The sequence below is a fragment of the Symphalangus syndactylus genome, chromosome 21 (assembly GCF_028878055.3).
Source record: "Symphalangus syndactylus isolate Jambi chromosome 21, NHGRI_mSymSyn1-v2.1_pri, whole genome shotgun sequence".
NCBI lineage: Eukaryota > Metazoa > Chordata > Mammalia > Primates > Hylobatidae > Symphalangus > Symphalangus syndactylus.
This window is the reverse complement of record NC_072443.2, coordinates 52,929,531-52,942,984: the sequence shown is the minus strand read 5'-3', so window position 1 is coordinate 52,942,984 and position 13,454 is coordinate 52,929,531. Positions and strand designations below refer to the sequence as shown.

The 13,454-nt window shown below is 43.8% G+C and overlaps 1 protein-coding gene across 17 annotated transcripts in view; it reads right to left on the bottom strand.

Annotated features, from left to right (window-relative positions):
* Window positions 1-13,454, bottom strand: part of IFT122 (intraflagellar transport 122) — an 81,085-nt gene extending 67,631 nt beyond the window's left edge. For 11 of the 17 annotated variants that reach the window (XM_055259119.2, XM_055259120.2, XM_055259121.2 and 8 more), the window contains exons 1-3: window positions 13,213-13,445; window positions 2,749-2,815; window positions 383-467 (exon numbers count right to left, since the gene is read on the bottom strand). In XM_055259119.2, coding sequence (XP_055115094.2) covers window positions 383-467; window positions 2,749-2,815; window positions 13,213-13,253 — 193 coding nt within the window. In that variant the 5' untranslated portion in view covers window positions 13,254-13,445. Of the gene's footprint in view, window positions 1-297; window positions 468-2,748; window positions 2,816-13,212 lie in introns of those variants that run through there. The other 6 variants (XM_055259125.2, XM_055259127.2, XM_055259124.2 and 3 more) reach the window with 5 other exon arrangements.

Sequence of the window (13,454 nt, the reverse complement as noted above, 5' to 3'; positions counted from 1 at the left end):
TCTACTTTTTCTTCCATAAAGTTTTCACCTTCCAGCATACTGCTTAATTTACCTTTTTACTATGTTTACTGTATATCTTCCCTCATACTTTCTTCCTCCCTCACTTCTTACCAGCACCCCATAAAACAGAAGCCCCATAAGGGGAAGGACCACCGTTTTTTTCTCTGAAGTATCTCAAGCACCTTGAACAGTGCCCGGAACATAGATGGCCTCAATAAATACTTGCTAGATTGAATGACCAAACTGAAGTCAACAACTTCACTATCTTCTGAACTTGCAAGTTATACTCTAGCTTACCAGAAATAATTAAAAAGTGACTAAGGAGAAAAGTGAAAAATGATGAGGCCATTGTAGAGAATGGAAACCCAGAGCAGCCTTTTACCATCCTTCGCATATGCCACACAGTACACAGTGTCTTTGTGTCCCTTGAGGGGCTGAAGTAAGGTGCCATCAGAGGTGTCATAAACCTGGCAAAAGAGACAAATACAGATTATTATGTTATATCTATTAGTCAGAATTCCTGCAAGGTTGCTACTGCTATTTTTGCTTTTATAATAATACATGTCAATATTCTAAATTTGTAGCCAGTAAAAACTGCACTGCAAAACCAAAAACAACGTGACTTAAAGTTGGGTAACCAAGAAGTAGAGGACCCAGGTCTATGTACTATGTGACCAGGAATATACTACCAATCCTTGAGAACCAAAGGTTCAATTACTCACTCCATGGAAATTCTTTACACTCATCCTTATCTGAATTTGGATATATGACTAATCAAGGCAGGCCCTCCTAAATAAAACTAGCCCATAAAAAGAGCCAGCTACAACATGATTAAATTTTAGTGCCAGCTCTGCACTAAATCAACATAATAGATGTTTCATATTTGCTACCAAGAGTTTGAAAGTCACAGAACTCTGGGCTTTCAAGTAGGAGGGAATGTTATAAAACCCAACTGTAGGCCAGGCATGGTAGCTCACTTCTGTCACCCCAACACTCTGGGAGGCTGACGCGGGAGGATTGCTTGAAACCAGGAGTTCAAGACCAGCTTGGGCAACTAAGTGAAACCCCATCTCTACAAAAAAAAAAAAAATTAATTTAATTTAAAAATTAGATGGGCGAGGTGGCGTGTGTCCACAGTCCTAGCTACTCGGGAGGCTGGGGTGGGAAGATCCCTTAAACCCAGGAGTTTGAGGCTGCAGTGATCTATGATTGCACTACTGCACACCAGCTTGGGCAACACAGCACAACCCTGTCTCTAAGAAATAAAATAAAATAAAACCCAGCTGTAATATGGATTTAGGTATTTGATAGCCATGTGACATCTATCAATATGTGGAGAGTTTAAAAACACACCATCTGGCGGGCCGGGCGCAGTGGCTAACGCTTGTAATCCCAGCACTTTGGGAGGCCGAGGCGGGCGGATCATGAGGTCAGGAGATCAAGACCACAGTGAAACCCCGTCTCTACTAAAAATACAAAAAATTAGCCGGGCATGGTGGTGGGCGCCTGTAGTCCCAGCTACTCAGAAAGGCTGAGGCAGGAGAATGGTGTGAACCCGGGAGGCGGAGCTTGCAGTGAGTCGAGATTGCGCCACTGCACTCCAGCCTGGGCGACAGAGCGAGACTCAGTCTCAAAAAAAAAAAAAAAAAAAAAAATACCATCTGGCCGGGCACGGTGGCTCACGTCTGTAATCCCAGCACTTTGGGAGGCCGAGGCGGGTGGATCACGAGGTCAGGAGATCGAGACCATCCTGGCTAACACGGAGAAACCCCGTCTCTACTAAAAATATAAAAAATTAGCCGAGCATAGCGGCAGGCGCCTGTAGTCCCAGCTACTCGGGAGGCTGAGGCAGGAGAATGGTGTGAACCCAGGAGGTGGAGCTTGCAGTAAGCCGAGATCGCGTCACTGCACTCCAGCCTGGGTGACAGAGCCAGACTCTGTCTCAAAACACACACACACACACACACACACACACACACACATACACACCATCTGAGAAATCAAGCGGAAACTTTCTGAAATGGTTAGAGTGTTGGAGAAGATAACCTATGTAGAAAAACTAATAGAGTTTGGATTGTTTACACTGGAGAGAAGTCTGCAGAACAATTTAACCACGTTTTAAGATTATGTAGTTAACCATACAAAGAATGGAGATTAATCAGTCTGCGTATCTAGAGACAACAGAGAAGAGGAAGTAGACTTAGACAGAAAGAGAGATCATACAAAGGATTTTTGGTCAAACATAAGGGGTTCTCTGAAAATTACTTTTATATACCTGGATAGGTTCCAGAGGGAGCTTATGTTATTTGAAAATGTGAAAAATAGGACAACATCCATATGGAATTGTTTAGATAGGCCAATGCCTAAAAGTTGGGGTCAGGCTATCTGACTTTTCATGGACAGAGCACATTCAGTCCTGTTGCTTGAATTTTTCTGGGGGACAAAATGTAAACTGCCACCAGTCCAGTTTCAAAGCCATTGTGATTGTTTTCAACTCTTTCATGGGTGTCTCGAAGTAAAAGGGGAAAGATTAATGACCCCAAAGGAGGTATTGTTTGCAGGTTCTTATCTGATAGTTTACTTGCCTGTTTTAAATAGCCCATTTCCATCCCTATTAAAAAGTAATAGAGAAGGTTTTTCCACCCTTGCCTTTTTAATCTCAAAAAAAAAAGGGGGGTAAAATTTCAGAGTACTCACAAGAGGGAGGTTAGGGAAGCACTTTAAGAGGAAACTAAGACAAAATCCTACCAGTAATCTGCTTCCGGCAGCCAAAATCAGTTGAGTTCCATCAGGCTTAAATGCGATGTCATTTATACTGAACAGAAGACAAGGCAAAAAGACAATTAGGAACCAAAATGATGAAGTCTGCTAACGGCCAGGAAAGTAAACTTTATTTCCATTAAGAAACACTGTGTGTGTACTGAGAAGAAAAAGAATGACTAAGAATTGCATTTGTTGCAAATTCCATTCAACCGCCACACCACAGCAGCCCATTCAATCATGATCCACTCAGTAGTTAGCTCTTTGTCCTGATTTCCTCTTGTCCAGAAGCCAGACACAAGAAATTATTCAAAGGGTCAATTTTTGAGGGTATTAACTCTTCTCATAATACCATAAAGGCTAGACAACATGAAAGAATGTGTAAGGGCCAGTAAATCCACAGATACTTACTGAGTCCCTCTTAGGTGCTAGGCACCAACAGATATGAACGGATCATAATCCCTCCCTCCCCTTAAGGAAATTACTATCCAGTGAAAAGGTGTGAATTAGACACTTTCACAAAGAACTACCATATGTCATCAATTCTAAAGCTTACTTTTTTTTTTTTCACATTTTCTCACCTCTGAGGTTAGGATGTGTCTTATAATTGATGATGTTTCAGTGTAACTGGCAGCATTTTTTGCTTTCTTACTGATACACAAAACAATGGTATTTTATAATCAATGACCTATTAGATTGGATGAAATACAGAACAGTACTCTGATAAAGGCTTTAAGAGATACATGAAAACAGGATTCGAAGGAGGAAGACGCAGTGATACAGGAGCTAGAAAGAAATTATTTAGCCAGATAGTGAGGGTAAAAGAGTCCGCAGCAGAACTTCCCTTTTAATAAAAAGCAGCCCAAGAAATTATTTTTTTCTAACAAAGAACAGCCTGAAAAATCGAGCTGCAAACATAGATAGGCAAGCTGAGGCCGGGCGCAGCGGCTCACGCCTGTAATCCCAGCACTCTGGGAGGCCAAGGCAGGAGGAAGACTTGAGGTCAGGAGTTCGAGATCAGCCTGGCCAATATGGTGAAACCTTGTCTCTACTAAAAATACAAAAATTAGCTGGGCATGGTGGAGGGCACCTGTAATCCCAGCTACTCGAAAGGCTGAGGCAGGAGAATCACTAGAACCCAGGAGGCAGAGGTTGCAGCGAGCCAAGATCATGCCACTGCACTCCAGTCTGGGCGACAGAGGAAGACTCCGTCTCAAAATAAATAAATAAATAAATAAAAGGCAAGCTGGAAGCTTGCACTGGTGAATGCCGGCAGCTGTGCCAATAGAAAAAGGCTACCTGGGGGCCAGGTATGTTCAACATGGAGGTTCTGTCCTCCCTTTGTCACCACGTGTACAGTAAAGAAACAAGCAACATGGCGCTGGCCACGTAAATAACCCATCTGCATAATAAAAGATTAGGGTGGGGGTGGCCAGTTTTTCACACCCTATGCAAACGACACACCTAGCCCTAACCAGTTTTTCGAAAGTTATGCAAATGAACACCAATCCAACCAATCTTTTGTGCCATATGCAAATCAGACACCACCTCCTCAAGCTTATCTATAAAACCTGCATTTCACCACAGAGGTGGCAACTCATTTTTTCGAGAACACTGTCAGCTGCAGAGAGCTCTTCTCTTTCTTTTGCCTGTTAAACTTCCACTCATAACCTCACTCTGGTGTGTCCGTGTCCTAGTTTCCATTGCTGTTGAAACAACAAATCTCGGATATTTACCCCAGACAATGACGCCACTTCAACAGCATTTTAATTTGAGGAGAGGATCAGAAAAAGATTCATGAAGAAGATATTTGAAAAAGGTAGGGCTTTTGAAACATGGAGGAAGACACTGGGTAGGGGACATTTCAGGCAGAGAAAATAAAACAAGCAAAGACATGAAAGCGAGAAATAGCAAGTGTAAACCATAAATAAAATTGTAAGCCCCCCAACCATCTGAATGGACTTCCTCCTCAACCAGGGCTCTTTTAAAATTTAACCTGAGAGACTGTTTCAGGCCATGACGGGAAGTGGGCCTCTGACATGCCTCATTGTATCTCTCCAGCATTAACATCAACACAGACTTTAAGTATGATAAACATTTTTTTTTTTTTTTTTTTTGAGACGGAGTCTTGCTCCGTCGCCCAGGCTGGAGTGCAGTGGCACAATCTCGGCTCACTGCAAGCTCCGCCTCCCGGGTTCACGCCATTCTCCTGCCTCAGCCTCTCGGAGTAGCTAGGACTACAGGCGCCCGCCACCACGCCCGGCTAATTTTTTGTATTTTTTTAGTAGAGATGGAGTTTCACCGTGGTCTCGATCTCCTGACCTCGTGATCTGCCCGCCTCGGCCTCCCAAAGTGCTGGGATTACAAGCGTGAGACACCGCGCCCAGCATGATAAACATTTTAGGCTGGGTGCAGTGGCTCATGCCTGTAATCCCAGCATTTTGGGAGGCCAAGGCGAGCGGATCATGAGGTCAGGAGTTTGAGGCCAGCCTGGCCAACATGGTGAAACCCTGTCTCAACTAAAAATACAAAAATTAGCCAGGCGTGGTGGCGGGCGCCTGTAATCCCAGCTACTTGGGAGGCTGAGGCAGGAGAATCGCTTGAACCCGGGAGACAGAGGTTGCAGTGAGCTGAGATTGCACCACTGCACTCCAGCCTGGGTGACAGCAAGACTCTGTTTTGCAGGGGGAGAAGAAACATTTTACAACCTATTCTCTCTGAAGCGTAGTACCCTAAGGCTTCCTCTGCAAATAAGAACATGGGTCTCCACAATCCTTTATCTTAACCCAGACATTCCTTTATGTTGATCCCAGGTCTTTAAACAAACTCAACCAATTGTCAGCCAGAAAATGTTTAAATTTACCTATAGCCTGGAAGCCCTCACTTTTGAGTTGTCCCGCCTTTCTGGACCAAACCAATGTATTTCTTAAATGTATCTGATTGATGTCTCATGCCTTCCCAACCTGCACCCCAATCACCATGGGCACATGTTCTGTGGACCTCCTGAGGGCTGTGTCACTGGCTGTGGTCACTCATATTAGGCTCAGAATAAATCTCTTAAAATATTTTGCAGTTTGACTCTTCTTGTCAACACAAGTAATCAAAATAATTTAATTTGACTGAAACATCTGGCTATGTGCAAGATGTTGCTAGAACAGGGAGAAATGAGGCTAGAAAAATGGGCTAGAGCCATATTATAAAGATTTTTCAAATGCCCCAGGCAGAGGATTTCATTGGTTCAGGTGACTCTAGTAAGAATGTGTCAAAAACCTGTTAAGCACTGTCAAAACAGACTATTGTTAAGGTTACTACTGAAGTTGCTAAAAACAAAACAAAACACACAAAAAACAACAACAAAAAAAACAAAACCCAACCTATAGCAAAAGTTTAGCATGGGATAAACTTGCCAGTGTCAACAAAAAATCAAACTCTGTAAAATATTTGAAGAGATTTATTCTGAGCCAAATATGAGTGACCACAGCCCATGACACAGCCCTCAGGTGGTCCTGAGAACATGTGCCCAAGGTGGTCAGGGTGCAGCTTGGTTTGATACATTTTAGTGAAACATGAGACTTCAATTAAATACATTTAAGAAATGTAGTGGTTTGGTCCAGAAAGATGGAACAACTTGAAGCAGGGGGCTTCCAGCTTATAGGTTGATTTAAAATTTTTCTGAGAATTGGTTGAGCTTATCTAAAGACCTAGGGTTGGCCAGGTGCGGTGGCTCACGCCTGTAATCCCAGCACTTTGGGAGGCCTAGGTGGGTGGATCACGAGGTCAGGAGATTGAGACCATCCTGGCTAACACGGTGAAACCCCGTCTCTACTAAAAATACAAAAAATTAGCCAAGCATGGTGGCGGGCACCTGTAGTCCCAGCTACTCGGGAGGCTGAGGCAGGAGAATGGCGTGAACCCGGAAGGCGGAGCTTGCAGTGAGCTGAGATCGCACCACTACACTCCAGCCTGGGCGACAGAGTGAGTCTCAAAAAAAAAAAAAAAAAAAAAACCTAGGTTCAACAGAAAGGAATGCCTGGGTTAAGATAAAGGATTGTGGCAACCCAAGTTACTGTTTGCAGAGGAAGCCTTGAGGTACTAGGCTTTAGAGAGGAGAGTTTATATAATATTTCTTATCATACTTAAAGTCTGTGTTGATGTTAATGCCAGAGAGGTATACCGAGGCATGTTTGACCCCCATTTCCCATCATGGCCTGAAACAGTCTCTCAGGTTATATTTTAAAAGAGCCCTGGTTGAGAAGGAAATCCATTCAGATGGTTGGGGGGCTCCGAATTTTATTTTTGGTTTATACCGGTAATCTAAAAATCAAGCTTTTGTCAGTAACCTAAAAGTACACTCTAAATGACAGTACTTCGAACTTTTTTTTTTTTTTTTTTTTTGAGACGGAGTCTCGCTCTGTGGCCCAGGCTGGAGTGCAGTGGCGCAATCTCGGCTCACTACAAGCTCCGCCTCCTGGGTTCACGCTATTCTCCCGCCTCAGCCTCCCGAGTAGCTGGGACTACAGGTGCCCGCCACTGCGCCCAGCTAATTTTTTGTATTTTTAGTAGAGACGGGGTTTCATCATGGTCTTGATCACCTGACCTAGTGATCCGCCCGCCTCGGCCTCCCAAAGTGCTGGAATTACAGACGTGAGCCACCGCGCCTGGCCAGTACTTCAAACTCTTATTCCAGACAGCACCTGCTGAGCTCTTAAAATGCATTATTTTATTTCATCTCCACAATAATTCTGTGAGGTAGGAATTATTACTCTGTTTTGTAGATGAGGATACCATGGCTCAGAGAGGTCAAGTAGTTTGCCTGATGTCACACAACTAGCAAGTGCAAGGGCCAGGATTTCAACTCAGGTCTGACTCTAGAGTCTGTGCTTGTAATTAACGTGCCATGCTGCCTTCTGCTCCTTTGAATTACTGCCGAGTATGTCAAATCTGTTATCCTTCACATTTTATTAACAGTGACTAACATTTATTGAACACATTTATTATTGTGTATGCCAGGTACAGTTTAAATGCTTTACATGTATTAACTCATGTTAACCTCAAAACAACTGTATACACTGTTTCACAGATGAGAAAACTATGGTGCAGAGAAGTTAAATAACTCACCTGAAAATAAAGTGCTACTGAATGGGAATGGAGCCAGGATTCAAACCAAGGCAATCTGTTGTTTTGTTTTTGTTTTGAGGTGGAGTCTTGCTCTGTCACCCAGGCTGGAGTGCAGTGGCGGGATCTCGGCTTACAGCAACCTCTGCCTCCCAGTTTCAATCGATTCTCCTGCCTTAGCCTCCTGGGTAGCTGGGATGACAGGTGCCTGCCACCACACCTGGGTCATTTTTGTATTTTTAGTAGAGACAGGGTTTCACCATGTTGGCCAGGCTGGTCTCAAACTCCTGACCTCAAGTGATCCATCTGCCTCAGCCTCCCAAAGTGCTGGGATTTTAAGTGTGAGCCACCGCATCCGGCCTCAAACCTAGGCAATCTGGCCTGAAGCCCATGTTTTAACCATTACGCTATGTGGCTGCCATTATCATTGTTAGCGTATGTCAAAAAAAAAAGGTATTATTACCTACTTAAGGCATTACATGAAGAATTCAGAAAGCTTTTAATATGGCTCTGTTGACCTGATGCCTCCTTTAATAACTCTTCACAGTTATTCAATATTTAAGAATTGTTAAAGAGTGTAAACTTGGCCAGACATGGTGGCTTACGCCTGTAATCCTAGCACTTTGGGAGGCCGAGGCAGGCGGATCACGAGGTCAAGAGATGGAGACCATCCTGGCCAACATAGTGAAACCCTATCTCTACTAAAAATACAGAAATTAGCTGGGCGTGGTGGCGCACACCTGTAGTCCCAGGTACTCGGGAGGCTGAGGCAGGAGAATGGCTTGAACCTGGGAGGCAGAGCTTGCAGTGAGCCAAGATTGCACCACTGCACTCCAGCCTGGCAACAGAGCGAGACTCTGTCTCCAAAAAAAAAAAAAAAAAAATGTAAACTTACATTATCTTATTTGATCCTTACGAAAACATAATGTAGTAGACAGGACAGGCACCACTGCCCCAATTTTACCAATGAGGAAACTAAAGTACAGAGAGGCAAGTTGTTTGCTCCTTGTCACAGAGCTGGCTGATAAAGAAGCTGGAACAAGGATGATTATCACACTCTTTCCAGCTGGGCAAACTGAAGCCCTGAGTTTTTCAGCTTCCTCACCATTATGTGGTAACAGACCTGGGCCTTCCTTGTTTCTTATGCTTTCTTCCTCTGAGCCTTGGCACATTTCACATTTTGAGGAGAAGCAGAATGGTGGAATAAAAAGTAGGGGGGAGGTGGGGCCAGAAAAGCTGATCTCCTATTTGAGCTTTCATTCTCACCTACAAAACAAGGATAGAGAGGTAGCCTCCTACTCATGGAGTGCACAAGCCAGTCTCTGCAAAGCACCTGACACTTGTGGATTGCTATGGTGGATTATTAGATGTCAGAGCAGTGTCTGCACCTCTCATCTACAGTCATCCTTGGTATGTGGCTTCCTTTCTGCCTTGTACACATGAGCTCATCAAAGTGGCTCCTGTGTGACCTCTTCTTCATAAGGGTCATTTTGGGTTGAATTATCACAAAATCATTTCTGAATGTCTCATTTGAGCCAAGCCTGAACTATCTTCCTCTTACATATAAAAATTCATTTTCTCTGAATATCTTGAAATTTGCCTTCCTAAAATATAATATATATGTCTGATTTGCCCTAATCTAAACTCTTAATGTACTTAGAATCTGTACATTTCAGTTTAGCTCTGACTTATACAGTCTTCTTTACATTGTGTTAGATACTATCTTGCCTTGCCCCTTTAATTATAGTCATACACAATTTGAGAGCATTGGCCATGTTCTATATATTTGTGGACCCACAGTGCATGGCACTGTCCTAGACACATAATAAATATAATTATGAAATCACCAGAAACTCAGAATTGGAAAGGACTCTAGACCTTGTCATGCAGTCCATCTATAAGGGCAAGAATTCCTTATAGATGGCCATCTAGCCCCTGCTTGAACACTCCAGGGCTGGGAGCTCACTCATTTGCAGGCAGTCTGTTCTACTGTAGGATGGTTCTCTCTCCACCTGCCTCTTTTCATAAAAGAGATACATTGTCAAAAGACACACTGTCAGATTCCATTGCAGAGATACAGAGGAATCCTGCAAATTGTCCTCTGACAACCCTGCACCCACCTCACTATAAACCGATGTCCCACAGTGCCTCTCCAACTCCTGCATAATCTGACCCTGCCCCACTTACTCATTTTGTAATCTTAGGTAACTTATGTCACCTCATTAAATCTCAATTTCTTCATCTTTAAATGAGATAAAAATTCCAACCTCACATGTTGTAGAGATTAAACATGATAACACATATAAAGACATGTGGCCTATAGCAAGTAGTCAGTAAATACTAGCTGGCATGAATGGAGAGTTATAGCAGATGCTAGCCTGATTGGAATACAGTGGGCTAGCCTAATAAGGCATCCTGGTTGAGATGAACCTGGAGCTGTGCATTTAAAGGAGAAAACTAGGGAGTCCATAGAGTAAGGGAGCATTTGGGAAGGATCTTCGGGTAGAAAAATAGAGTTTTCAGCTCAACCTAAAAGTACAAATTTAAATGTTGCAAGCCTGATGGGGAGGAGGGTCAGGAGGACCCTCTAGCAAAACGCACAATTTGACATGGAAAGTAATTGGGAATCACTCTAGGTTTATGAGAAGTAGAGTAACAGGATCACAGGAGGAGGTCGTAAAAAAAGAGAGTTCCTGCTGCTATGTGAAGGTTAAAATAGAAGCAAAGGAGCAGACCGGGAGACAATGGCTGATTTGGATGTGGAGGACTAATCTTTGACATCTAGGATTTTTTTTAGTTCTACTATCTTTTTTTTTTTTTTTTAGTTTTTTGTTTTGTTTTTTTTTTTTTTTTTTTTTTTTTGAGACGGAGTCTCACCCAGGCTGGAGTGCAGTGGCGCAATCTCGGCTCACTGCAAGCTCCGCCTCCTGGGTTCACGCCATTCTCCTGCCTCAGCCTCTCCGGGTAGCTGGGACTACAGGCGCCCGCCACCACGCCCAGCTAATATTTTTTGTATTTTTAGTAGAGACGGGGTTTCACCGTGGTCTCGATCTCCTGACCTGGTGATCCGCCCGCCTCGGCCTCCCAAAGTGCTGGGATTACAAGCGTGAGCCACCGCGCCCGGCTTGTTTTGTTTTCATTCTGGGCTATCAGCTGGTATATCTAGCAGCCATCAGGATTGATGGTCTATAGAACCCCTACATCCCTTATCCTAATAGGTTGTCTCAAACCTGTAATGGGCCAAAAACCAGACAACCAATCTTTATTCATCATTCATTCACTCACTTATTCATTCATGTATGAATACATCTACCCACAGTATTTCATTTTATATATATCTAGTATTTTATTACTATCCATAGTAACAACAACCACTGACCTGACTAGGCTCTAGAATAATTTGGAAATGAGTACGACATAGCCATTGCCTTTAACGGGTTTATTAGACTTCTGAAATAAACAGATTTAAAAAATTAACTCTTACGCTCAACAGACTCTGAAAGTACCACAAGAGAGAAATGAACAAAATTCTGTGCCAGGGGTTGAAAACAGAGCAAATCAGGCTGCATTTGGCCAGCAAATGTTTTATTTGGCCGACAGTGTTTTGATTTGTTTTTTTTTTTCAAAGATGCTAACATTTAAAAATTAGGCTATTTCACATAAAAACCCAGATTCCTAGCTTCTGGTAAAAACAGGAAGAGCTGAGCACACTAGGCCAAATTCCTGCATGGTGGTAATTGGCAGGAGCTGAGCCGCAGCTGCCCCTTTTAGGCTGAGCATGAGCTCTGCAGTTTGCCACACTCTATTACCCTGACATTGAAGCCAAATGTTCAGTTGCCAGCTATCATCAGCTTGTGCTATCGGTACGTTTATAATAAAGTTAAAAGTAAAATGATTTTTTAAAACTCAAATCTCTATTAAAAGTACAAATGAAAGATTCACTGATAGGGCTGTGTTTCAAGAAAAATGGGGTACAGAATACAAGACTATTCCTAGGGAAAACATACAATTCCTAGTGTTTAAGATGCAAATAAACATCTCCCATTTATGTTACCTGCCTGTCTCCTGCAGACATTTGAGTTTGCCACGTCTGTAATATAAGGAAAAATTAATGTAGTGGCTGAGAGCATTGACGTTGGAGGAAGACCTGAGCTTGAAAGCTGGCTCCACCCCTCACTGTGTGACGTTGGCAAATTATCCACCCTCTCTGGGCTTCAGTTTCTTCATACATAAAATAGAGGAAATTATAGTACCTACCTCAGAGAGTGGTGAAGAGACAACGAGATAAAGGATATGAAGTGCTTAGCCAGCACCTGGCACATAGTGTCAGCTACCACTAGAGCCGAAAACAAAAGAGAGGACCCGTCTCCAACGTGAGCCTTGAAGGGTGTTCAGGATTTCCGTGTGAGATGAGGAGAGACGGCATGCTTTACATAGAGAAAGATCTCAGAAAGGACAGAACCAAAGACAAGTAACCTGCTCCAGTGGCCAGAACAGAGGCTTCACAACAATGCTGAATGATTTTCAAAGTCAGGCCAAGACCTATCCCATAAGTAAGGATATGACAAAACAGATTGCTATGTTATAGATTTAGGAGGTAACAATGGAATAGGACATTAAATAACTGAATCAAAAGGTGACAAAATCATTCCCCTTCAATTCTTTTTCAAACTTCCCAATTAGGAGAGCTTGTCTTTGATGCTCATTTTGAGCACCTCTCTGATCATACCTGCCAATCTCCAGTTTTAGAGAAACGAGATCTCAGGTTTAAAGGCTCCCTAGCAACAATAGCTAGCTACAGCTTGTTCAGTTTTGTTTCTCCCTACTTTAAGTTTTACTTTTACACTTAGAGCAAGCGACGCTGATTTTATCTTAACACTTAGAGCAAGTGACACTGGTTTTCATAAATGGAGTAATAAAGTTTCCTTGTAAAATGTGAAATCATAATTAAATGAGACAATTTAGAGAAAAACGTCAAGAAAACAAGAGTATGGGTACTATGTGGATGTGGCAAGAACTGTGAAGCTTGAGCAGCTTCGTGCTGTGTCGTGGGTGTGAGATGAATCCAAGGCAGCGACAAGGCCAGACCGTGAGGGAAAAGCCGCCTCCACTGGCCACTACTTCAAGCGCGGCACCTCCCTTTGCCGCTCTCCAACCCTCGGGAGTTTCTCCAACCGCCAAGGGGCGGGAGGGCGACCCTGCAGTCTCCCAGGCCGGGGTTCAGTGCCCTCGGCCCAGGCAGCAAGCCCGCTGCCCCCCTCAAACACGCTGCAGCGGCTCGCGCAGTACCCGCGGGGACTCGACCTCCCGCTTTTCCCGGACCGCCCCGCTCCTCACCAGTGCTCGGCTTTATCTCTCCACGTCAACACGGCCCTCATCACGGCTTCCCTTACGCCTCGGGCTCCTCTTCCCTGCCTCAGCGTCTGTCTCGGCAACCGCCTCACTAACTGTCGCCACTCCACAAGCCACTTTGGCTACCTGCGTTACCCCTGGCAACGTACATGCGCGGTAAGCTGAATGCGAGGGCGCCTTGCTCCGAGCGCGCATGTCCGAAAGGGAAAGCGAGAAAAGCAGCAAAA